The sequence below is a fragment of the Podarcis bocagei genome (assembly GCF_964188305.1).
Source record: "Podarcis bocagei genome assembly, chromosome: 5".
NCBI lineage: Eukaryota > Metazoa > Chordata > Lepidosauria > Squamata > Lacertidae > Podarcis > Podarcis bocagei.
The window spans coordinates 6,599,564-6,627,331 of record NC_138129.1 but is presented as its reverse complement, the minus strand read 5'-3'; the positions used below and the strand labels follow the sequence as shown (position 1 = coordinate 6,627,331).

Below are 27,768 nucleotides of genomic sequence, written 5' to 3'. Positions count from 1 at the left end.
TTCGTGGGGGCCGCGCGTCCTCCTTGCGCACGGCGCACGCACGCTGTGCCTGTTCCCTGAGATATGCTGGAAGGGCAGCTGGGTAAAATCCCAGCTGGAGGGTGGGACGTGGTTGGGGGGCGGTTTGCTGAGATGACTTTCCCACCCCCCTGTGTGTGGAAGGGGCATGGAGCTCCTCTGATCTTCCTTCACCTCGGGACATGATGCCTTATTTGGGGCTAGGTGGGTGGATAGGTGGGGGACAGCTCTGTGACTGGCAGGGTTTAACCCCCCTCCCTGCTTTTCTCCCACCCCCTCTCTCCTCCTCTTCTCCCCCCACCCCACCCCTCCCTCTAACCTCCAAAAGGGGAATTTTCCAGCTGGTAATTTCTGCTGCGTCAACACCCAGCTCAAGGGAGTGGAGAGGAGACAAGGGGGCATTTTAACAGCAGCTCCACTTCGTGAAATAGCAAGCCTTTCCATTCTGGTTTGATAATTTTATTTGAAAAGCAAACAAAAACCACCCCACAGCGTTTAAAAATAAGCATCTGTGCAAGTTGGACCCAAGAGCTTGACAAGAGAGAGTGGCTCAAAACTGCTTGGAAGAAAGGGATGAGGTAATAATACTGGTGAAACATGTTGTATATTTCTCCTTCGCTTGCTTTCTCTTTCTGCCTCTCTAAAGCCAGGCCTGTTTGGGGTTATTGTCTCCCCCTGAAGTCAGGCACCGATCGGCTGGCCTTCCTCCATTTTAATTGCAAGCTGAAATATTGGTAGTGACCCTGTATATTTTTAAAAACCCAGTCTTCAGAATAATGCTTTCCCTGCCTAAAGCTGGAGGACTACATAATATGCTTGTGATAAGTAAGGGAATTGATTTGAAAATGTTGCATACAGGTAGGGAACATTTTATGAAGGGGGTGTCAACACCCCAAAAGAATAATTTGTAGGGAGAGTAAAAGGTTTCCTTTAAAAAACAACAACCTAAAGGTGATGGTAGAAGTTTTTAAGTTGTAGATTGCCTTTTTGTGTCTGTAAATAGGTTGTCAGTTCTGTAAAAGTCATGCAAGTAGCATCTGATAACTCAATCCCAGACGGCAAATAAGGAATGAACCAGATTTCCAGGACTGTTAACAGTGGGAGGATTCCTTCAATTTAAAGACAGCTCCTTATTGCTTGCTGTACTGCTGGAGAGCCAGAAATAGATATAATAGAACTATTGTATGCAGTAATGTATTTTTGATGTGTCAAGAAATATAGAAACAAAGGGCAGTTTTACTAGGAGATATTTCTTAAAATTAGCTTTCTCTGTATTCAGTCAAGGTATTTATTTAGCCTGGATTAGAGACAAGGTTATTATCAGCAGTGTTTATATATATGCTAATAAGGAAGTGTGTTTTCCAAACAGTGTTTTGCAGGCACCTGTACTGAAGTTATTGTATGCATTTTAATACTTGAGTCATTTCAAATGTTTAGTTGCATTTCTAAATATATGTTGTACACTAGCATTTTAAGTACCAGTACATATACTGTACCTTGGTTCCCTACTTTTACTGCTTCTATTTTAAGGGGTTTTCTTTGAGAAGAGTATTCTATTTTGGTAAAAGGGAAAGCTAGACATGGCTTTCTTGCCACGAGACAGACAAAAGCTGCAGTTTTACACAAACTTTGGAAATTGCACGATACCCCCCCCCCACCAGCTCGGTGAACTAAAGTTTGGCAGTTTATACTGTGTCACTTTAAATACAGTAGTATTTCAGGGATAAAGGGAACCACTCTTAGCATTTGACAGCCAATTCTGTTTTATTGATTTGCTGTGCTGAACTGAATTAATAGCAGTTGAATGCAGCTATTGCTTGTCAAGTTCTCAGTCTTGTAGTCCTTTCATGATATGGGGTGTGTATGCGTTTAGAGTCTTAGACTTTAGAGCTTACTGTTAACCACAGTTTTCCACATAGTGAAAAATTATCCTCTGGTGTATTACAAGTTAACAAAGGAGAGCCTTATGGGACAGACAGGATCTACAAAACAGTATCCAGGTCTTGATTAACTAGAACTTGCATTTCTCCATCCTGAAAATAATGAGCAAATCTGGCAGTGAAATCCTAATGCATGTTTACTTGGAAGTACGTTTTGCTGTGTTCAGTTAAGCTTACTCCCTAGTAAGTGTTTTTAGGCTTGCGGTATGAGATACTAGTGTTGATTGTTATTTAAATGGATGATGAAAAGCTAATTTTGCAGTTAGTATACTACTTATTGGAATCATATTGTTACAGCTTTTGATTAGGCTATGATGTCCTGTTTACTCCATGAAGCCATATCTAAATAAGTGAGAATGATACAATTATGCATTGCAAATTAATTGGATCTGTTTCTTCTCTTTCATATGACATTATTTGCTAATTAAACAGACATAATAACTATTTTAATAAATGATGTATGGCAATATACAGGTCAGATTTTGGAATTTCAGAGAACAGAGGAAATGGGCCACATTGTCCCTATGGCTTGTGTTTTCTAGGACATCCATACAGTAGAGCCAATGTCCTTCTCTTCCAGGTTGTATATTAGAAAAGCTTTCTGAGTAGCTTACAGAAACAACCTTGGCATACTTTATTGGGTGGATAGCCTAAGCGAAGTGAGGCTTCAAACCTAGCCTACTTACCTGAGTACCTGGGAGTAAACCTTGTTGAATTGAGTGAGACTTACTTTTGAGTAGACACTGCTAGGATTGCAGCCTTAATTACAAACTGTAGGTGCCTGCTTGGTCTGGTATTGTTTTGATATTGGCTTGACATACTCTAAAATACATTTCTTCTTGCCTTTACTTCCTCATGAAAGCTTTTGCTTTTCATTGCAATATTCACCATTCCTTCAAGGTTTTAATAATACAAGTACAATATGCATAGTTTTTGTTTCATAACTTTTTGCCTTTCTAGCTTCTTAAATCAAAATTATTTTCATGAACAGCCCACACCTCCTGAGCAGTGATCCTTTTTTCAACTGAGTTCTGTTTGCTTCTTGTAGCAACATGGCTTTCCTGCATTATTTGTAGTGTGAACTAATCCTTGTTACTATATTCTTAATTTAATTGGTAAATAAAAGGATAAAAGGGGCTTAGTTTAAATCTCAAAAGGCTCCCTGAAATTCAAATAGTTATCCTTTACACTTATAATTCCCTGAACTCTGAAGCTTTGTACCTATGCCAGAAAACTTTGACACCCTGCACAATAGGATTAGCTGAATATTTGTTGTGTACTCAAATGGTTGTTATCTTATCTTAAACTAGGCAGTTTAAAGGTAAGACATAGTAGGCTTCCCAATCAATTGATCAGTTTCCCCCCCAAAATGGAAAGAATGCAAAATTAAATTCTTAAGAAAGTATGTAGTAATTCACAGAAGCTAGCATAATGGATTTGCCAATAATAAATCCCGCTAAACTCATATTATCTCTATCTTGTATCACTTTACTAGGAAACTTAGTAGACACTGGGAATTATGTGGATACAGTTTAGCTTGATTTCAGCAAAGCACTTGACAAAAGTTCTCTGTGATATTTTGGTTAGCGTTCAGAGAAAGCTGCACAATAGTACGATCAGATTCACAGCTGGTTGCAAAACAGTATTTGAAGTGGAAAGGGATCTCAACACAATTGTTCCCAAGTGCCTTCTCAGACAGACACTATGGAGCTTACAGATCTCCATAGTCTTCTGGGGAGTTGTGGGCAATGAAACAGGATGGACTATGGTGTAGCACAAGTTGGGTAAATCCTGAAAGACATATGACTGAACACAGCTAATGAGCATACAGTTGTGGTTACCATGTAGCAGTGATGGCAGTGAAGAGCTTCACCTCTGCCACCATTGCAGCTTGCAGTAGGCATCCAAAAGCTTATACACACAGTGAAGGGGCCATTTGTATCTGTCCCGATGAAGGAGATGATTGGAGGCATTCTGTGACTAATTCACTAAGCACTTTGAAGATAAAATTGCTTGAATCCATACAGAATTAGATACTGCAGTTAGGACTAGCCTTGTGGATGTGTCCAGAACATCATCTGGTTAAGTTTTATTGAATCAGTTTCAGTTATTATGGCCTGAGGATGTAGGCAAGCTTAAAGGGATTCAGCCTACTGCATGTCTCCTTTGCTAATAAAAGCTAATGTTGAGGGCTGAGAAGGTGCCAGTGGCTTTAAAAGAGGCACTTTCTTTAAACCTGTAGTTGTTAAATAAATACCGCTCCTTGGGCAAGGTGCTTAAGAAATTGATGGTGGTGCACCACCAATTTCAATCCCATTCAGTCCTGTCTGAATCAGGAGAAATAGTGCAGGTGCTGACCTGATATTTCAAGGTGGTAATGGGCTAGGTATGGTCAGTAAACTGAATCCAGACATAATGGAGATGCTATGGGTGGGCTTTTATGGGGTTTGGTAAGACAGCCTATCCTGGATGGGATAGTCCCTTTAAGGAACAGGTCTGTAGCCTGGGTATGTGTACACTTCCGGAGTCATCTTTGTCACTTGAAAGTCAGGTGGCTTCATGATTAGAAGTGATTGTTCCCAGTTATTGATGGTTCACCAGACATAGCCTTTCCTGGACAGGGATAGCTCTGATAGTTTTCAGATTGGACTATTATATTGCAATACATTCTTATGTGGAGTTACCCTTCAGTGGTCTGGAATTTGCAACTGGGAAGTGCCAATGGTTGCTCACACCTATTTTGAAATACTTACACTAGCTGCCAGTTGTCTTTCATGTGCTTATGATGACATTTAAAGCCCTGAATGGCCTGGGTCCCAAATATCTGAAAAAACACCTCCTCCCATATCCTGCTCTATGATTTGCAGATCAAATTATTTTGGTGGTTCCTAAACCTAATGTGGTCCACGGTGCAGGTGCTTGTGGCAGGACATTCTCTGAAGTGGATCCACACCAATGGAATGAACTATCCTTCCATACCTCAGCCTTACTTGCTTTCCACTGGTATTTGAAGATGTACCGGTACTTCTTTGTCTAGTGGGGCAGGGGTAATGTTGAGATTCACTGTAGAACTGAGTATAAGGGTTTTTGTTTGTTTTTTGCTGTTGCTGCTGCCTGCAATTTTTTACTGTAAATTTAATTGATGAATTTCATTTTGTTTCTACAATGTTAAGTTTTGGGCTATTTTTTTCTTATACATATTCTGCTCTGGCATCTTTGAGTAAAGGAGGTATATAAATTACATATTGTTAGAATAAGTTTAAAATAAATAGTACTATTAGATAAGTACAATTAAGGGGCAGGATTCTCCTAACAAGCCTTATCGGGGAAGTGCAATGCAAGGACTTCCACAAAAGTGCTTCCCCCCCCACCAGAATTAGCTTCGGGAGGGGCATCGAGAGAACCTCCAGAACAGTTCATGGGAGAAGGATCATTCTGATGCAGATGGAATGTTTGTCATAGGGCAATGTTGAGTTCCACTCAACTCCAGCATTCACTTTCATATCCACATGGAAGTGTCCAGCAAAAATATTTTGACTGGTGTGTGGCATGATAAATCTAGGCTGCTTCCATCGGGAGCCATAAATAAATTCTTGGATCTGCAGTAATTTGCTGTCTACTCATGGACAAAATTGTTGGTGTTTGACATGTCTGCTGGAGGTTTATACACATCTTTCTTTTATGTGGTCTTGGGTTCCACAGAGACACAAATTGTACATTGGGCATTTAGCAAGAAGCTGGTCTTGACTGTTGAAACTCCTAGCCGTGGGGTGGGGGGATCTGAGAAATCACAGGCCTATTAGCTTAACATCTGTTCCACAAAACTTGGTGGAAAACATTATTAAAGAAGCATATAGAGGAAGAAGCCTTGCTGCATAAGGACCAGTGTGGCTTCCACAAGGGCGCATCGTGACTAACCTTTTAGAGTTCTTGGAGAGTCTTAATTAGTAGTTAATTTAATTCTCATCTGACCCATGCCTGATCTATTGGCCTTTACAGTCTCTGGCCATGGTTGAGGCAGAACTTGACTTGGGGACATCAGTTAAAGCTCAGATTAACTAAGGCAGAGAATAGTTGGTTGGTAGGCCATTTTGAATAGGAGAAACTTGCTAGTTACTGTTGAAGTTGGTTCTCCTGTGGTCATGCATTCTTGGGTTATGCCCCTGGCATTTTAATCTTCAGATTGTAGTTTAGAGCAGCCACAGTCTTTCAAACAACTTTTGTGAGAAGGCTGAGACCTCTTTCAGATTGCTACATCTCAATGGTTACTACAGGAGCAAACATGGTTTTTTGTATGCACATCTGGTGGTGGAAGTTAATGTAGAATGTGGTGGCTGAGGTTTGCTGACAAAGTCAGCTTCTATGACTCCATTCCTCTACATGCCAAAACTTAAGATTTGATTTACTGTATCTCCCATTTCTGTCCTCCAATGTTTTCTGTTGCATTTGCTTGGAGTACCATTCTCCCCCAACAGCTTCGTGGGCCTTTCCTGTCTGATTAATCTCTTGCATTCACCTATCATTTTGTGTCAAATTTCATTTCCATAATTGTGTTGAAATCAGTGATGCCTTATACAGACAACTACTGGTAAGTGTGGCAATTGGCAAGACAACTATAAAGAAGTTGACACACTGGGACCTGCATGCATTATGAACTGCTATCTACTTTTTCTTGCACTGCCAAAGAAATAATCTTTGTGTGACTGTGCTTTCTATGAACCAAAATCTCACAGCAAAAGTATGTAGAATGAAGTACTGAAACTTCTGCTATCAGAATTTTACCAGAATTGTAGGTCAGGGGTCACCAACCTAAGGCCCATGGGCCAGAAGCAGCCCGTGGAGGTCGTTTGACTGGTCCATGAGCCGCCCCTGAACTGAGCTGCCCACTTGCGCACTGTGATAAACCAGTGTGGCGTGGGGACTCGCTTCCGCGGCGCCGGAAATCGCATCTGCGTACTCGCAGACTCCAAAAATCACATCTGTGCAGAACTAAAAATCACAGGCATGCATGGAAGATCCGGCCCACAGAGGGATCTCCACAGGAAGATAAACCTTGCTGACCCCTGTTGTAGGTGGACTGGGTATTTAATGAGTAGGGATGATACCAGAACTCTTTTGCTGGTTTTGTAGTATCTTAACTCTTTTTTCTTTTTCTTTTTTTTTTGCTTTATGATAATATTCTTTATTAAAGTGCAAGGAAGATAAGAAATCCAAATACTTCCCATTTTAAGTCTCATTTCTGTGAAGTGTAGGAATGTGGGAAGCTGCTTTATATCAAGTCAGATCCTTAATCCAGCTGGCTTAGTATTGTTGACAGTGACTGGCAGCCATTCTCCAGAGTTTCAGACAGGAGCCCTTCCCAGTCCTATCTGAAGACACGAGGGATTGAACTTGGAAGCTTTTGCATGCAATGTTAGTTCCCCTGCTGCAAACCTAACCACAGTCACTTTGATGGAGTGCATACTGCCAAATAATCACATAGCTTAAAGTAAGCTAGTATCTTTGGGTAGCTTCTATTTTTAATTTTTAGTAATGGTTTAACAAATCTAATTCATCTCAAATATTGGGGGGAGGTGGAGAAGAAAGGAGCATTGACTTCCATAATTGAATGTTGTTGTGCTTTGTCCAGATGTCTAATGGAACTTAGAAGACGTGGGTTGACTGTATCTGGACATCTTGTGATCTCTCTTTCTCTCCCCCCACTTCTCTTTCTGAAAGACTGTTGCAGAATAGCTTTTGCACATAAATTCGTTAACAAAATTCACCGTTACAGTTTTATTGTGTGATACCTATTCATCCATCCATCCATCCATCCAGGGGTCTGCCTACTTTTTACATACCCAGAAACTGTAGAAAGTACACTTGTAGTGGATGGAGAAAAATGAAAAATAATCAAAGCAGAGATGTAGAAATTTTCTGACTACAGACACCTATACTGCAGTTATAGCATGTTCTATTGTTGCTCTGGCTTTAAAAGTTTCAGACATTGCCAATTAATCTGTTTAAACATATCATATTTCTACTAGAGATAAATTTGATTTGTGATGAGAAAAAAAGTTGTGTTTATAAAACTGGAATATACAAAATGGAATAATTGAGCTTGAAATAAATTTTGATGAACTATTGCTAGCTTGGCAGGAAAACTAGATGTTACTGCAGCTAACATTTGTGTCAGAACCCATGTAACTTATTTCCCTGTTTAAAAATGTAGGGGTGTTGAACAAAAAAACAGGATTCCATGTGGAAAAATCGAAATTAGAGACAGAATTGTTAAAACCAAAGACTAAGGTTCTTGCAAGAATGTATAACTTGCTGCTTAAGTGGAACACTCAGGATGAGACGGTCAAATCAGCCATGATAAAATGGGCACAGGATATTGGGCATAACATTATGTTTGAAGACTGGGAAAGGTTATGGACCACCGGTATGAAATTCACGGCATGTAATGCCCTGAAAGAAAACATTATGAAAATGATATATAGGTGGTACATGACACCAGTCAAGCTTGCAAAGATATATCACCCGTCTGACAATAAATGCTGGAAATGTAAGGAAGCTGAAGGGACATTCTTTCACCTCTGGTGGACCTGTCCAAGAGTGAAGGCCTTCTGGGAAATGATTTATAATGAGTTAAAAAAGGTATTTAAGTATACCTTTCCCAAGAAACCGGAGGCCTTCCTCTTGGGCATCGTCGGCCAGAAAGTGTTAAAGAAGGATAGAACTTTCTTTATGTATGCAACTACAGCAGCAAGAATTCTCATCGCAAAGCATTGGAAGACACAAGATTTACCCACACTGGAAGAGTGGCAGACGCAATTGATGGACTATATGGAACTAGCTGAAATGACTGGCAGAATCCGAGATCTGGGAGAAGAAACAATGGAGGAGGATTGGAAAAAATTTAAGGACTATTTACAAAAATATTATAAGCTATATGAATTATAAGAATTTGCATGATTTGGAAAATATAGCTCCAGCAACAAGACTGAGCGATATGAGAAATTAAGTTATAATTATGAAAAGATCAAAGTTTAAAGTAACATTATATTTAATCCAAGGTAAAAGTAAATTGATAACAGGTATCTTAAACTTAAAATGTATTATTTTAAAAGTACAAAGAATGCATGAAACAAGGTAATAATTTGCTGATATCTTTATTGTAAAGAATGCAGGGTGAGGGAGATGCGGGGAAGTCCGGTTGGTGATGGAAAAATGTTCTTGAAAGATGGATTTCTTTCTTTCTTCTTTTTCTTTTTCTGTTATATCTTTTTTTCTTATATCTGCCTTTATATTTGTATCTGGAAAGCAATAAAAATATTTATTAAAAAAAAAATAAAAAAAAATGTAGGGGTGTTGAAAGTAAAGCATGGGTGGGGGAATAGTGCTGAAACTTCCACTCATGTTTTGTTCTCCATGCTCACAGTATGGTTCTTTGAAGAGAACTAACACCCACCTGTAGGGGAAGAAGCAATTTTTTTAGGGGGGGAGTATATATGTTGAAAGGGTTCAGGACATCCTCTTTCTGTTTGCATGCTTGCTTGTTTTAAATTGTACACTTCTTCACTCTAGGAAATTAATACAACCCACTTTATGATACATACTTTTGCCATCATAATCCCCTTATAAAGGTGCATATCCACTTTAAATCCATAGCTACATTGTTAAGTTCTTTGTTTGTGATGCAGTTAATCACGGTCAACATTTCAATATGAAATAATAAATAATTCTATGGGGTTTCCTAATTGTGTTTTTAGCCGTATGAGTAACAACTTTACTGTACCTTGTTAAAGGTTCCTCCTTGTGATATCAGCTAGTATTAAGATTAGGTGTCCTAAAAGTAAGGTGCCTCTTTCATATTAGGGGTAAGAACCAGAAAATCTGACCTGCAAAAGTTGATAGTCCATGCCTGATAAATTTTTGGGATTGCATTTTTCAAGACCTGTTCTTTCTCTTCATTAATTTAATTGCAGAACTGTAATTAAATTGTAACTATATCTCTTCAGTTCTATAGAGTTGAAGTTGTTTCTCAACGTTTAATTGACCTACAAATAGTCAATCAAATGTTGAGAAACGTTTGAAAAGAACTACATTCTTTTGCATGCACCACACTGCACAATTCAGTAGTTCTGTTATTATGGCATTTTGTAGCATGGAGTGAAGCATATTGAAGAGAAAGGAATTCATAAAAAGATGAGCTGTGTTTGAATAGAATGTTGGGATGAAGTGGAAGTCCTACATTCTCTCATTACCACACTGGAAGGCATTGCTGTGGATTTTGATTTCACAAAAAGCCTGACTACATTTGGCTACTGATATCAGCAAATACTATTGAATGGGACACAGAACACCTGTTAAAACATTTCTCTTTTTCAGCTGGCCCTCTGTTTTTCTCATATAGTATTTAGAAACTTCTGCTAAGTGGTGGCAGTCTAGACTTCTGTTTGGTATTCCCACACAGATTATGTTCTTAATTGTGGTGAGAGATACCTTTTGTTTACAGTTGCATTTTTACACTTTTTTGCAATTTTGCAGAAAATGGGACAATTCACTTAAACTTGAAGGCAACTATCTTTCCATTATCACTGTGAAAAAAAGATAACATGCAGTTCATTAAGGTTTCACCGTGAGAAGTGTGCTTAGTTTCCAAGCATAGTGAAAAGCTCATTTGCTGAACCTCATTTCTTTGGATGCTCCCAAATTCTGAAAATTCTTAGTGGTCATTTATGGTTAGATGTTTTCCTTTAGGACTTCATCTGTCTGGGAAGCAATAGTATGAAGAACAGTGTGCTGCTACTGTCTATGAAGATGTCATTGGGAGACATTTTAAGCTTTAGTCTGCAGATTAAAAATTGTTGCCTAATCTGTGGGGTTGACACTAAGCAAAAACTCGGGGATTCAGGATTCTGGAAGGTCTGCCACCTTTCTAGCTGCACAGAAATGCTTGCTTCCTCATCCCTGAATCACATTTAACTGTGCTCGTTTGTAATCTATGTATATACAGTTTGTAAAATCTGGATCGTCCACAGTACTGATGGAATTTGAATTTATTCCTTTGTGAAGTGATTGTAGTTGGGAATATTCTATACATTAGATTACTAAATTGATATTTTTCTAATGGGTGTTTACTTAAAAAGTTAATAGATAGATTGATAGAAGTGATCTCATGTTGCCTGAATACCCTCGAAGGCATTTATGAAATATAATGTACACATTTATTTAAATTCAATTAAAAGCCAGGTTATCAAAAATATTGTTTTTATTACTAAAGTGAAGGATGTAAATTAAGTTTATAGTATTGTGTCATTTGCATAAATTATTCCCTTTTGCGGATATTGAGCTACTTTGGTGCAAGAATTGAGTTTTTAGCATAGAATCAAAGAACCTGGCCCTAATCCAAGGAAATTTAGTGACACTTGTAAGTCTCAGTAGGTCAACCTAGCAATGACTCATCTCTTATTTTTCATGTTGGCTAAATGGGAAAGGAAGAATTATTCTAGAAGAAGACTAAATATAACCAAATGTAGAATAGATAGCTGAAGCAGCCAACACACACTGATATACACTTTCTCAGCTAAAGGACATTCAATTATGCTTACCAGTAACTGTGAACCAGATGTGGTTAAAGCTGGTAAATACCTGGGGGTGGGTGATTGCATTGTGTGATTAGCTGACTTTGTGTTTCCAAGAGAAATTATCTAGTGCTAGGAAAGGAGAGGGAGACTAAGATAATGAGTATAATGTCAACAAAGAATTATCTGAAGACATTGGAAGGACACTTCTCGCATGGAAGCTGAATTAATAACAAGCTTAACTCATGACAGTGTAATAGAAAAATAAATTGGATCATAAAGTCATATTGTGTGGAAGCTACTTAACTGCATTCACATGTGTGATTAGGTGTTGGAAAGTTGGCAGCAATTTGCTGCTTGTGCATGTACTCTTATTCCTAAGTATACAGAATAGATAATAACTTCAGCAGATAATGCATTTTAGTCAGACTTTCTTATACAATGGTCCACCAGTGGGGTTCTGCTGTTGTGCTGGAATTTCTGTTTCCTATGCTCCCCCTGTGTGCCCCTAATATCTCCTCAGCTGATTTTGAGAGCATTGGGAACTGAAGTTCTGTTGCGTGCATGGGAGTCTGTTGTGCCAGTGGAGCTGCTGCATTGGAATATGGCCCACATATTTTTTTTATTTTTTATTTACTATGGACATGGTTTTGGCTAGAGATTTCTGTAGACAGTTTATCCAAAAGTTTAAGACCTACAAGGCATAGTACAGGTAGGAAAAGGAGAATGTAAAATTTCATTGAAGGAAATTCATTAGAATGGGTGCATTTTAGTAGCTTTTTAAAACAATGGAAAAGTATAAACAGCAGATATCAATTGAGCACAGAAAGTACATGGTATAAAATGGTTCTGTAAGTAACTTTATGATAAATTTAAAAGAAAATGGAATGACTAGTGTCTTATAAAGCTATAATTAATCTGTACACTCCAGCCTTTTGGGGCTGATGAACACATCTGGAATTTTGAAGTGCTGTGGGCACCAGTCAGAAATGGCAGCTGTGAGTACATGGCACAACACAAAATGGCTGCCACATCTAAAAGAGCAGAAAAAGAGATAGGATCACAAAAAGTGGGCCTACTCCCATCAGCCCCCTCCAAATCAGCCACTTTGCTTTCTTGCATTTCCTTTACATTGGGATGGTTTTCGTTGCTGCCTCCTGTATAATGTTACGAGCCTCCATCCATAGTTCTTCAGGCACTCTGTTCACCAAATCTAAATCCTTAAACCTGTTCCTCACTTCCACTGTGTATTCATAAGGGATTTGACTTAGATTGTATCTTACCGGCCCAGTGGTTTTTCCTATTTTCTTCAGTTTAAGCTTGATTTTTGTTATAAGAAGCTGATGATCTGAGCCACAGTCAGCTCCAGGTCTTGTTTTTGCTGACTGTATAGAGCTTCTCCATCTTTGGCTGCAGAGAATATAATCAATCTGATTTCGATGCTGCCCATCTGGTGATATCCATGTGTAGAGTCGTCTCTTGTGTTGTTGGAAAAGAGTGTTTGTGATGACCAGCTTGTTCTCTTGGCAGAACTCTATTAGCCTTTGCCCTGCTTCGTTTTGAACTCTTCATTTAATTCTGACATCTGCCTGGTTTTCTCTCCCTTCCCAACAATCACCGTAATCTGTGGGCACTGACCACCCTTAGTCCTAGCTGAGGTTGACGTGAATTCAGCTGTTTCTCGCGCAGGATCTAGTAACTTCTTTCCTGAGGAGTTCTGCTATAGGATGCTTTGCCTCTACAAACATAATTAACAACACTAGCTTGCTAGGATCTTAAAATTTGATACCTTAACACAGGAAGCTTATCTCAGTCTCTTTTTCTCTGTAGTTGTGGTAAATAGGTCATACTTTCTCTTGATTAGTTTTGAAAGGTTAATATCCTGGCATGCTATCTTCAAAGCTTCAAGAATATTCAAAGCTATTGAATATTGATGGTCCAAGTTTACACATTCAGTGCAGGCTATTCTCTTGGACCAAGCCAGATAGGACCTCAAGTGCTTCTTTATATCTAATGTGCAGGTTTTTAAAAGCACAAATAGCATTAGTTGAAGGGGTAATAATTATTGTGTTTACAGCAAGCTGATAGGGGGAATTTAACTCTTTATTCCCTTGCTGTGTGCCTGAGAAAGTCCATTATCTGAAGCTGGTATTTGCATGGCCAGAAAATCCCCCCATTGCTGCTAAAATGAGGGATTTTCCTGAGGATTTCAGCAGGGGAAGAATGGGTTAAATCATTCCTCCCAGCTGCTGTAATCTCAATAATTACCAACTCCCCCCACCTGACATTAGCATTTCTAAAAACCTGCCTGTTAAATGCAAATCCAATATTAAAGTCAAGCAATAAACTCTCTGTTCTAAGTATAATGCCTTAATTATTGTTGTCTTCAAACTTGGAAAGATAGCTAAATGCCTCTCTGAATTTTTGTGGTGATTTAAATAGTATGACAGCCCCTTTAATGTGATAATGCCTCTCTCTTTCTCCCTTACAGACCTGTGTGGAAGCAGTAGCACAAATATTTCTAAATGAATAATCGAAAGGAAGACATGGAAATTGCCTCCCATTATCGTCATCTGCTTCAAGAACTCAATGAACAAAGACAGCATGGCATCCTCTGTGATGTTTGCATTATAGTGGAGGGAAAGATTTTCAAGGCTCACAAAAACATTTTACTTGGGAGCAGTCGCTACTTCAAGACACTGTACTGCCAGGTGCAGAAGACTTCTGACCAGGCAACGGTCACTCATTTAGATATTGTAACAGCCCAGGGGTTTAAAGCAATCATTGACTTCATGTACTCTGCACACCTTGCATTGACCAGCAGGAATGTTATTGAGGTGATGTCAGCTGCTAGCTATCTCCAGATGACTGATATTGTTCAAGCTTGTCACAATTTCATAAAGGCTGCTCTTGACATAAGCATTAAGTCTGATGCATCAGATGATTTTATTGATTATGAACTTGGAGCAACCTCCAGCAGTAGTACAGATGCTTTGATTTCAGCAGTGGTGGCTGGTAGGAGCATATCTCCCTGGCTAGCTCGGCGGACAAGTCCTGCAAACTCCTCTGGTGATTCAGCCATTGCTAGTTGTCATGAAGGAGGAAGCACATATGGAAAAGAGGATCAAGAACAAAAAATGGATAGTCATGATGACATTTCATCCCAATCTCTGTGGTCTAGTGATATGGGGTATGGATCCTTGCGTATCAAAGAGGAACAGAGCTCTCCATCTCATTATGGAGGAAATGAGTTGCAGTCTGCCAAAGATATTACAATGCAGAATACTTTTTCAGAACAAGGCGCTGCAGATGGATGGCAGCCTACTGGGCGCAGAAAGAACAGAAAAAACAAAGATACTGTGCGCCATATTACACAGCAACTGGGAGATGACAGCAGAACAAGCTCTCCAGTACCACCTTTTCTATCTGCCCAAGGATGGCCATACAGTAGTCGTGAAACAAGTAAGATTTTTTCTTTCTTTCTGTCTCTGTAGAATCATATCATGTGATATGTATAATCATTCATGTGAATGCATAATCATTTGTGGCATACTAGTTAAAAGACCATAAACTTTAATGATTCGATTACTTGTATAGTAGCGTAAAGGATATGTCTTGCTTTTCACTTGAGATCCAGCTCCGAGGGCCTTCTGGCAGTTCCCTCATTGCAAGAAGTGAGAGTACAGGGAACCAGACAGGGGGCCTTCTCGGTAGCCGCACCCGCCCTGTGGAATGCTCTCCCATCAGATGCTAAGTAAATAACAACTATTTTACTTTTAGAAGACATCTGAAGGCAGCCCCTCCCAAGCTGCTATATATCTCAGTGCCAGTAACTGAATTTATTAATGAAAACTTGTGAAAAATAATTATATTAGGCCCTAAATAGATAAATTAACAAGAGAAACACAAATATTTCTGTACCAGAAAAAAAAGCTTTTAAAAGCTGCATAACATGTTCTCTAAAGTAGCAGTGGTACGAAGTATCTTTGAAAATGGAAATCCATTTATGTAAAATAACCAACACATTTCCTGTTATATAATAGTCAACATCTCAGTTTCTTGAAGATTTTATTCAAATTCTGTGTATTGTACTTGTGTTTTTTTATGCAGCAGTGCCATCTTGGGAAACTTTCAAGCTTAAAAATGTTGTTTCATATACAACATGAAGCATAACCATGTAAATTATGTGTTAAATGTTTTCCTGTGGCTTTACACTGGCTCTTAGAAAATAAAATGATTACTTACCGGAATGCTTTCTTCCAGTCTGAATTTTAAAGAAGGTAGATGTAACCCCTTTGGTAACTGTCCAGGGTTGTGTGTAGGGCCTGCATTACTGCCCAAATCAGTCACATCAAAGCACGGCATACCTACAGTGGAATTACTGACTGTGTTGTCAGTTAACCTTGGAATATCAGCTCAGTTCAAATTTTAGGTCTCTGTCAACCTCCTTCAGTCTTGGTGGTTGATGAAAAACAGCCAGTCAGCTGCAGCAGTTTACATTAAGGAAGTACAGTATGAGACTGTTTCCAAGCTCAGTGTGCATTAGCTTTTAGTCCATCACTGCAACCAGATGTAAGGCAAGCCTATGTGGTAGCATGCTATAAACTAATTCACACTGAGCATTGCACACACCAGCAGTTGACAGAAGACTACCTGCACACGTACTTTTGGGGCTAAAACTCTGTGTTGTATAATGACAGTCTGCACTGTAAGTGGTGCAATATATGGAGCACCAGTTAAAGATTCAATAAAAAATCCTACCATTTTGCAGTTTTGATCCTGTTTGAATAGATTTCATACATATTAATCTAAAAGCCACAGAAGGGTTATCTCTTAATTAGGATGAACAACAATTTCATAAAATATGGGTGATAGACTCCCACAGTGACGTTACTGCTATTTCCCTCTCATACAGTTCTTACCCAAATAGTCTCAACCTACCTTTCATGCTTCAGATCATGGCTTTCCTCACTGGTGTACACATCTTTTACATATAATGCTCCTCCTCCTCTCTTCCTGTTTGGTCTATTGCTTTTGAATAGGTTATGCCCCTCAATTACTGCTTTCCCAGTCATGAGTCTCATTCCACCACGTTTCAACAATGCCTTTTATATCATTTTTACCATCCTGTATTAAGAGCTCAAGTTCATCTTATTTCTCGTGCTCTGTGCATTAGTATAGAGACAACTGAACATCATTCTTGGGGATATATGAGTAAGGATAATGTTAGCTGCTGTTATTGTTGTTACTTCTCCTTGATTATTTTAACTGGCCTATATATTTTTAATTTGTTTTTTATTGGTGGGTACCTTTGGTGGTTCTACCTTTGTTATATCAGTTTAGATTGGTGCTTTATTATGGTGTAAGCTTCCTTCAAGGAGCTGGACCCCAAAAGGCAACCATATAAAAATATATACATAAATTAAGAAGCACGGAAAAATACATTGTTTTCATTGGTCTCCTTAACAAAATTTGTAAGCCAATGCATAGTGCAGATTTTCTTCATATCAGTAGTTGAGAATCAAATGAAGGATTTAGCTGGCTTATTTTTAATCTTTTCAGTCTGCTTTTCAGTGCTAATATAGGCAGAAAACTATCTAAATTATTGATATGCATGAAAACAAGGATTTTTTTTGAATTGCTGAAAGAGTAGCATTATTATTTTTTTCCTATTGGGTCATTCACATATATTAGGGATATAGTTTTATAGGATTAAGTAAATACAAAACCACTGGGCTGTAGGATTTTGTGGTATTAAAGTCTGGCACTGTAGAGGTCAATTACCTTCACAGGAAGAATGGGAACAGTTGAAATCTGAAGAAGTGTGCATGCACACAAAAGCTTATACCCAGAACAAACTTAGTTGGTCTCTAAGGTGATACTGGACAATTTTTTATTTATTTCAACTGCGTCAGACCAAAACAGCTACCTACCTGAAAGTTTAAATATAGTTGTGTGTAAACTATTCTGTTTTTTTCTGGCATGTTCCTTTCTTTCCTTTCCTTTGAATACTCAAACATTACCTAATCTATGTATTATTAAAAAGAAAGTAGATTGCTTTGGGAATTGACATCTACAAACACTCCCACCAGCACCTTTTTTGAAATGTTTTTGTATCTATAAGCTTTTCCAATATTGATTTTCAGATGACATTAGATGGTATCTGACTAAGTCATCACAGGAGCAGATCTACTGAAATCAGAGGACGTCACTTGATTTCAATGCCCTGTTCAGCATGTGACTTAGTTAAACATCACCCAGGAAGTCTGTGATTGTTAATCCACAAAAAGGAAGACCCTACTTTGGTGTGCCCATAGATGGAAGTTCATATACACGCTGTGTTCCTAGCTGGGCTTCCTGGCCAGATTTTAATGTGGATGCAGATGTTCCTTTTGAGCAGGGATTGTGGCTTTACTTTGTTGTCCTGTCACACTGTTAGTATTCAAGGAAGAGTAATGTGAACTGAGCTCTAAAGGAAACAAAAATGTAGTAGTACTAGTCAGGACAGAAAACATACTTTATTTCAGATAATAAGGTTTATTGAAGTAAACATTTTGTTAGTTTATTTTAAAAAATCAAGCCCTGCACAGGGCTGTATTTTAGTATAATGCAGTTGGCTAATTCTTACCACACAAACAGAATGCTCCTCTGAATGCCCTTGTCATATGGATGATACATTGGTGATATTATCAAGGGAACATTCTTGGGGCTGATTCGGATGTTATTTAAAGGTTTATTAACCCACTACATGGCTGTCCCTTCCACATACCGAGCCAAATGTGCAAAGCAACATTCTGCCTCCCTCCACTCCGCTGCACACATAGGCCAGAGTGAAATCTCTTGTATATTACACTATTCTCTTTTTAGTTTAGTTTAAGTTTATATTGCAGTATTAATTTTTGTTTTTAATTTGATGGCACTAAGCAGAAATATAATTTTCAGAATGGCCCATCTTAAAAAGAGAGCTTTATTTTAAGGTTATTAAATCTGAGTTTCCAGTTAATAACTGCCCTGACTCCTTACAGTACCAGATGGAGGAGGGTTTTCAATTCGTATTCCTGCCATGTCTCAGGTACAGCTCCCACAATTTAATTAAGTTTTTCATTTATCTGTGTCAACTTCTATCAGCATTGTATCATAGTTCATGGACTTGCCCTTCTTCATATTGCAGCAGTAAATTTAATCTTGGACAGTACAGTTCTTGGTTCATCAGCTCCATGATGTGGGTGTGGAAGAAGAATGCTGAGGCAGGATAACTAAAAACAATTTTTCTGCCCAACCACCATGATAGGTTGCTGTTTACTATGTACTTGAAAACTGTTTGCCTTCTACCTGCTAAATTAGGAGGTTGGGAGAATAGTAGTGGGGTGGTTCAGGGATTATTGAATGAAACTGATTTCTTAGATCTGGAATGTGAAATCTCAGGCCTAGAGGCCTCTCTGTTTTGCCCTCAGGATTCTCCTTAGGCTATGCCCCTCTATAGGCCACACTTTGATTGAGTGCTTTTGTCTGGTTCAGTGTTTGTGAACTGTGATAATGCCTCTTGGATACCTGGGAGGAGGGTGGATATGTGGTATATGTGTATGTGTAGAAGCCTCAAACTTTTGCATAGCTGGAATGGAATCTCTTGTAAAGAGGTAGGATTCTCATCCATTGCTCAGCCCATTTTTGCATCTGACCCTGCCTACCACTGCTATGTGGATCTTAGAAGGTAGGCCATGAGAGCATATGGATCTTGGGCTGAATGAGGTTCTGCTTTCCTAACCTAGATCCTTTAAAAAATCTGGGTCTGGATTCAGTTAGCCTGGCGCACTCGTGGCAACCAGTACAAGGACTCCTGCTAGTGCAAGGGGGGCTCTCCCCCCCCCCAATTACGCCACCACAGCTCCCCCAAATCCTTTCTGGATGGTTAGGAGACTCAGAACTGTGCTTGGAGGGAGGAGCAGAATTGTTCCATTTGGCAAGTAGAAATGCATTAATTAACAGAACAATGTGATGTTGGAGTCCTCCCCTGTTTCCCAGCCTGGTTCTAGGGCTGAGGTGGCCTTGCTTTCCTGCTGAATGACTGTCACCTCTTGGAACCAGAGCAGGCAAGAGTTTTGTTAGACCTCAGTGACCTTTGGTAATATTGAACATGATGTTATTCTGGTATGTCTAATAGATACGGGTCTCGCCAACAATGTTTTATGTTGGTTCTGATCTCTTTTTTAAGGATACAGTGGCGCTGACAAGCTGCTTCTTGTCTCCATGGCATGCAGTTTGCAGGGTTCCAATTTGTTCCAATGCTGTTATAATCTACATGGAAACACTAGGAAACTTTGTCTGGAGATTTGAGCTGGGCAGTCATTAGGTGTGCTGATTATACCCAGCTTCTTCTGATTCTAGGAAAGATGTTGAGATCCTGACTCATTTTCTAGGTGATTGTAGGATGAGACCTGATGATAGTTCGGTTGGTAGATCATGCGACTCTTAATCTTAGGTTTTTGGGTTTGAGCCCCAAGTTGGGCAAAAGATTCTTGCACTGGAGGGGGTTAAATCAGATGACCCTCATGCTCCCTTCCAACTCTACAATTCTATGATTCTATGAAACTAATAAAGTGAGACATAAATCGGATAAGATGGATATTCTGTTGGTTAGCAAACTTGATGATGTCAAAATTGTTGCCCAGGCTCTTCTGAATGAGATTGTGCTGAACGAGGTGTGTGTGTGTAGCTTGGGAGTGCTTCCAAATCTGACATTACTCCTGGATATCTCTAAGGTGACTGTGGCCAGGATTGTAGGCAAAGCTTTGGCTACATCCAGAGTATAATCTTACAAAATAACTATTGTACAACTTCACTGTCTCGCAGTTTGTTTCCAGGCCCAGTTCGCAGTACTATCTTCTTTGACCTTGAAGCCGTTTGGGGCTAAGCTAACGTTTCTAAAAGATCACCTCCTCCCATTTGAGCCCCGCTCCTCCACATGCAGCTGCTGGGTGACCTTGGGCCAGTCACACTACTCTGAAGTCTCTCAGCCCCACTCACCTCACAGAGTGTTTGTTGTGGGGGAGGAAGGGAAAGGAGAATGCTAGCCGCTTTGAGACACCTTAAAGGGAGTGAAAGGCGGGATATCAAATCCAAACACTTTTTGTTCCTCCTATATCTGATGTGTGACCAGTGGTAGGTGGCAGCACTCAAACTGCCCAGGAGACTTGATTAATTTCCACTCTATCTGAAAGGCTAAAACAATTATGTGGGTGTATATTTTGCATTAAAACAATTGTGTGGGTGTACTGGTTCTTGGGGAATCTGATCAATATCTTCTCTGGTATCTTGCAACTGTTTAGAAGATTGCTTTTGGTTTTTCTTTTAGATTATTTTGGTGGTGATTTTTTGTTTTGTTTTTCAGAGAGAAGTGTATAGATATTTAAATAAAATAAATGAATAGGGCAAGATGGGTCTAAAACAAGCTTTCTGAGGCTTCTCTATATTCCGTGCATAGTGTGTTGAGACATGCACACCATTTGAAGCATGTACTAGTCCGTTGTATTTGGTCCAAAATATATCAGACTTTTATGATAATTGAAGAATATCTAAAAAAAAATGCTTTTACAGAATCATCTGATTTAGACTTGGTGTTCTAAATTCGTCTGAAGGTTTTCTGGAAATGAGTAAATGTGACATTATTTTCCCCCTGAAATATCAAATTATAGTATTTCTTAAACCCACACCCACAGTTAGTTTTGCTACCATTTTGTGAACTATATAGGTTGTATCCTAAGTTACTCCTTTGTTCATGTTAAGGGAGTGATTATTTTCACCAACTCCTCCCTGCTTCATCAGCAGCCCCTGTATCATATCTCACTCACACCATTCCACCAATCCCAAGAAGCAAATTTTCAGGGGGCAGCAAAAAGAAGGGAGGAGCGAAAGCCCTGTGACCATGAACTATGTACTGTATAATATAAAAAGAAATGCAGGGTAAAAAACGTTGGTAATCATTTATGTAATTCTTAACATAGTTTCTTTTAAAAATGGACCCCAAGTGGCAGCTCAGATAAAGAAAGGCCTTACTATACGGGACGTAGTCTTAACTTACCTATTTCACTGATTTTCTCTATGACTTTGGATGAATTTTAATGTTTTGTGGGCATGTTTAATCTGCATACATTGCCATTCAATAATCATGTATAGTATATAACAACTTGTTCTAGAAACTGTCAACATCTGCACTTAACAATTGGACAATTAAACAATCTTTAACATTTTGATACTTGATTTTTGAAAGTTGTTGCAAAACCCAAGGCATGTTGCCATTCTATGTAATTGTAATCTTTATGTGAAAGAATGGAGTAACAAGCTTGTGAGAGCATACTGGTTATAGCTCCACCTCTTTCTGTAGAGATGCATGTCATTGGGAAAAGATTAATATATTCAAAGGACAATATTCATAATGTTGTGAAGTTGCGATATGTTGTTTGAATAAATTGCAACTGAGCAAGTATAAAGGGGGCATTAAGGTTCTGTTTGTCCATAATGATATTGCACTATTGAGTGCTGGTATAGAGTGTCTTCAGCAGCAGCCATATTTCCCTAGATGTTACCGCTACTATTTTAGCAGCAGGAGTGTATATTCTGCAAAATGAGTGCATAACTTTGCAAAAGTGTGTACTGCACATGAGTGCATTTGCAAAAGTGTGTTCTGCACAAATATAGCAACAGTTGTATTATAGCATCAGATGAAGGCATCATAAAACTGGGGGAAAGACAAAGTAATCTCAGCTCCTTCATTTTAAGCAGGCATATTGATTCTGATGCTGTGGAATGATGGATGGAGGAAGTGCTACAAATGTACATGTGGCTGAGAGAACTCTATTGTGATATGTTTACTAATGTTGGGTTTTTCTTCCACTTAGGTGTGGATCTGACAGGGGCAGAATCCAGCAACTCCGACAGCCGAATAGAGAGAGTGGACCTTTATGCAAATGTCGAGGAAGCACTCCTAGGAGGTGAAGCTGGTTATCTCTCTCAGCCTCTTACTCCAGAGAAGGAAGATGCACTCCAGGCTGTAGCAGTTGCTAATCTGCGGGCAGCCCTTATGAGCAAGAACAGCTTGTTGTCCCTGAAAGCTGACATGCTGGGAGAGGAAAGTTCTCTGCTGTTCGAATACTTACCCAAAGGCACACATTCACTGTCTTGTAAGTTGCTGTTACTTTGTACACTACTTTAAAGTTAAAAGCATTCATAAAGGAGTTATTTTAAAAAAAAAACAGTTCTAGTCACTCTTATTTTATATCCTTGTATGGTGCATCCCAAAGTAATGCAACCTCAATTATTTTGAGTGCTATGCATGTAGAGTCTTAACAAGGTGATATTTGGGCCTAGCTCCCACAAACAGCAGATAAGTGGAAAACCTATGCCTTAATTATACCATTTCATATTGCAGATGATGGGCTTGCACAGTTAAGTGTTGCTCCATACAGAAAAATACCCTGCGTGTAGAAGAGTTATAGCCTTGCCTTCCTCCTGAAATACTAGCTTTCTATTCTTAGGTATCTTTTTCATGTGAGGCAGAGTAATTCAGTCATGCAAGATCCTGAACTGACACAGGTTTTTACTATGTTACCAGCAGATTTGTGACAGGTGGCCCTTGGTCTGTCGAAAGTTGCTGGTCAGATAGTGGCATTTGTAAGAAGATGATAATTGGAATCTGCTCCCTATCAGCCTCATGAAGGGTAATCTTAAATTGGCAAGCATATATACACATGATTCGTAGAGGGTTGAGGTGAGAGGAAAGTGAAATGCAAGAAGAAATAGAAAGCAGAACCTGAAAGCAGAACAGACAAATAAGGCTACTGGTAAGCTAATTCACACATCCCACTGGAGTTTTCTTTAGTTCCCTTGTTGAAGTATGGCCACCCTAAGATCACTTAGAGTGCTCTGATTGGTTGAAATGTTCTCCTATTAATTTTGGGATATTAACATTCTGAGCACAGTTATGTCCATTTATTTGTTTTGTGTAGCCACTGAGCTACATAGAATGCAGAAGGGCAGTGCTGACAACAAATGACATATATTAAAGCTTGTGCCTTAATAATTTTGTAGTGGTTAAGGTGCCACAAGACTATTTGTTTTTACTTAATAATGTGAATCCATAATCTAGGCTATGAATCTAGGATGGTTGGCAGTTTTTATTGGTGTGTTGCTGCTCATCTTGTTAGCCAATCAAATGCATATTTGTTTACCAAGCAGATAGGAAAAGGCATCCCTTTTTAAAGCCTTGCTCCATAATAAATCCTCTTGATATGGGATCAAAAACTAACAGATGGGGCTAAAGATACAATTAAGATGATTGTGTGTTCAGTATTTCCTAAATGACAGAAACAGAAGGTCTTAAGTAAACATTTAATTTCTTTCACTATGGTACAAGTTTGGAGGTGGCAAAGAAGACAGTATGTGTGGGCCAAAAACACAGCGTGTTTGTTATCCAGCTAAGTCACACTCAGTCATGAAACAACTTCACTGTATTGATTGTATAGTTGTGCTCCGTGAATTTCACTTCTACTAAATACCATGTTCTGCCATTACCAGGAGGAATGGGGAGAGATGAGGTAACCTAAATGGGATATCAAATGCAACTAAGCTACTAAGCCCCCCACCAATATATATTCAGCAGGAACTGTTGCCTAGCACAAATAGGGTCAAACTGTCAGTTTTTGTTTTGTAGCTTTGAGACTACCTTGTGGCAGGCAGAATAACACTGTGATCTCGTCTCATTTGAAGTGTTTCTCAAGTGTTTATTGCATCGTAGATTCATTGAGTATGCTGAGCAACTTTTTATTTGTATTTCTCTTGCAATCCCAATATTTTAAATGTTTCTTGCCGCTTTGATATGACCACTCAGGAACTTGATGTGGAAAGGATGCCATGGCAGTGCTTTAGTTTGTGACACAAGGGAAAGCAAAATGTAGAACTTGAACCTTTGACGTAGAAGGGATAAATATATGGGTTTCTTGATATTGGTGCCACAAATAAACTAAGAAGGTATTTGGCAGATATTTTTGTTTAATATTAGAAGAAGAAAAAGTGTTGGGTGGTTTTTATTTTATTGATTCATGGTCTCTGACGAGTACTGTTGCACTCATGTCTTGCATGTGAGTTTTCTATAGACATCTGATAGGCCACTGTGGGCACAGACTTCTAGAATGGATAGATAGGCCCTTGGCCTGATCTAGCAGGGTTCTCTGAATATTCTTGAAAACAGGTAAAACTTAACGCAATGTAGCTTTGGGTGATATCTTGAGTAATGTTTGAGTTTTGCTTATTTGCTGAAATTTAATATGCTGAAATTGTATATATTTTGATAATTTAATCCACTGGAACACATTAAGGTTGCAATCATAAGTAACTATGAGTAACTCAGTGAAACTTGCTTCCAAGTACATATGCAGTGAATCCAAGCTCATCTCTTGTATTTTTTAGATTTATTTTTATTTATGTATTTTATAGAAACATTCCAAAACTTTGAAACAGTAAATTAACACCTCCACTACCCAAAAACCTGATTTTTTTTAAACGTCTCTTGTAAGAGGGCAACAGAAAAGAGGCTTTGAACTATTTCAAAAATACTTTGCTATTTATCAGTTGACGTAGTCTTTTTTTTAAAATCATATTTATTAAAGTTTCCAAAACACAAAAGATAGAAATACAAAGAAAAAAGAAAAATAAAACACACTTAAAACCTTACTTTCATTGCCAACTTTCTGGGACTCCCCCATCCCCCTCCCAACTGTATTCCCCTTTCATTAATTTAGTTCTACAAGCTCTTACTCCCAATTTAAAGCTTAATTTGTTTAACCCACTATTCAATTTAAATTATACAATCATTCCGCCATCCCTCATCATTAACAGAAAAAAAAAAATTTCCCCAAAGTCCACCCCAGTTTCCTTCCACGAATTCCCTTTTTTAATAAACACGTCCAATCAAAATAAAGTAGTATACAAGAAGATATAAAAAGATATAAAAAATAAAGGATATAAAAAGATTCAAAAAATAGTTGCACAGCCTTTGGATTCCAAATCTCCCCCCCCTCCCCGGTTTGAATTCCCCATATCCATCAATCTGTCTATTGTCAGCCTGGAGATCTCAAATCCATGGCCAATTTTTCCCCCAGTTCCACCTTGCCGGTTTTTTTCCTTTTAAATTTTTTTTTTTAATAATGTTTAACTTGAAGAAGGCCCCCACTGGGCCTTTAGTTTCCTTGGTCTTTATAGCTCCCCCCTTGTTCTTTCCAGGTCGTAATCAGTCCTTTGTTCTTTTTTCTCACTTTTTCAGATTTCTTGTCCTGTTCCGCTGCTAAAACGTTCTAATTCAGAAATTTGGTACCTCTACAGAGGTTGTTGTTGTTCAGGAACAAAAACTTACGTCCAGTCCCTTCCTTTCTTCAATAGAAAATTCTATTGTCTCCTTTAATATAAACACCTCTGTAGACGAAATACTGTTTCAGTTTTGCAGCTTTCCCAGGAGATAACAAGTCCTGTACGATTCCAAGAGTATTTTTCCACTTACGATCGTTCTTGTAATGTCCCGAAACCCCTCTAGGGGGATTGTAGTAACTTTGTTTCCTCTGATCCAAAAGTCAAATTGTTATTCCTTATTTTCAACAGTTTATATCCAAATTGTAGCAAATTGTAGCAAAATTAACCAGCAAAGTCCTCATAGCAAAGTCCTCTTTATATTCTCCAACTTTGACAGCTACTTTGACAGCTGTCAAAGTCTCCGTCTCTCTCCACCAGGCTCTCTCACAAATCGCCCCGGTTCCCTGGGGGGGTTGCATTTTCGTTCTCACCCTCCACTCTTCTCCTCCAGCACAGTTCTTATAATTTCCCATCGTGGAATTAATAATTTTTAAACAGAAAAACGCTTCTCTCTCGACCTTGGTTACCCAATCCTTGTTTTAGAATGTTTACAATAGGGGGGGGGCTGACTTCCTTTTTGGATCTCCCCCGCTCGTGCCGAATCCGAAAAAAATATCTTTTTTTCTCCTTTTAAACCCGGTTTCCAAATTACTCACGGGTTGTTGTTTATAGTCCGAATTTTCAATAAAAGAAGTCAGCGCTCTCCGTCGAATGCCATGCGGCTTCGCTCGGCAGGGAAAGCAGAGGACTCACAGCACCATGCCACTCCCCGGCACCCGTTCCGTAGCCTTTAAAAAGGCTCCTTCACGAGTCGGGAGGGCGCTAGCGGTGCCAGCCGAGTCACCATGTCCACGGGCTCCGTGCCCGTGGTTTTTAAGGGTCCCCGCGTCGCCGGCTCGGTAGGACCCAGCCCCTGCCGAGCAGACTCCCTCCGGAGCTCGGAGGGAGTCCGCCATTCGGCGATGGCGCCAACCCGGAAGTCCCAGTTGACGTAGTCTTTGGAGACTCCTCTCCAGATGCGTCCATCAATTGAGGTACAGTGAGTGGCGACCAGGGAGAGCCTTCTCAGGGATAGCGTCTTGATGGAATGAGACTTACCTTGCACCTACGCTTTTTTGGTGTCAGTTTAATTTCCCAGGCTTTAAAAACTATTTCATCCCTAACTGATTTGATCTGATGCTGCCATTACCTCCTGCATTTAATTTTGCTGTATTGTGTATTTTTTGTAAGTCAGATTCTGTTTGGAAGGCAGTATGTACATTAAAATAAGATTTCCTTACCTCCTCTAGGAGGAGGTCCAACAGTTTTGGGGCTTTTGCAAACAAAAGGCTTGTATTTAGAATAGGTTTCTACTAACTAGGGCAATTAAACACTTGAGGGACTTCAAAATATTAAACTTTAATGATGTCATTGTTTTATAGTGGAATCTGTGTAATGATATTTAGGTATTTATCAATCATTTTAATAATAATAAAATATCATTGGGACTTTATGGGAAGTCAGCAGTGGGCCCAGTATTTGATAACATGACATGAAAAAGCATTATTAAAATAAGCAAATAAATTAAAAGCACCAAAATAAGTTATTTATATGAGGCTGAAAGTGAAATGTGTCATATTGCTTTCAAATCAATGTATTTGCAATACACTATTCAAGATTAAAACATGTGGAAATTCTTAGTCCTCTTAGTCTAAGAGGACTAAGATGACAGAGATTAGAAAGTAACAACTGGGAGTTGCTAGTTGAATTATGGACATTGGGATGCAGAGAGGGGGGGTATGGGGAAGTTCAAGAAAAGAGGTTTATGAAAACATGTTTGAAACTATTCATGTATGTCTGTCACT

General features: G+C 39.0%; 1 protein-coding gene across 4 annotated transcripts in view; it reads left to right on the top strand.

Moving 5' to 3' along the window:
* Window positions 1–27,768, top strand: part of ZBTB46 (zinc finger and BTB domain containing 46) — a 55,831-nt gene that overhangs the window by 1,326 nt on the left and 26,737 nt on the right. For 3 of the 4 annotated variants that reach the window (XR_014008586.1, XM_081196182.1, XM_081196183.1), the window contains exons 2-4: window positions 347–596; window positions 14,019–14,989; window positions 22,423–22,704. Coding sequence is in view for 2 of the 4 variants with exons in the window: in XM_081196182.1 (XP_081052308.1) it covers window positions 14,053–14,989; window positions 22,423–22,704 (1,219 nt within the window). In the remaining 2 variants the exon portion in view is untranslated. The remainder of the gene's footprint in view (window positions 1–346; window positions 597–14,018; window positions 14,990–22,422; window positions 22,705–27,768) is intronic. The other variant, XR_014008585.1, reaches the window with a different exon arrangement.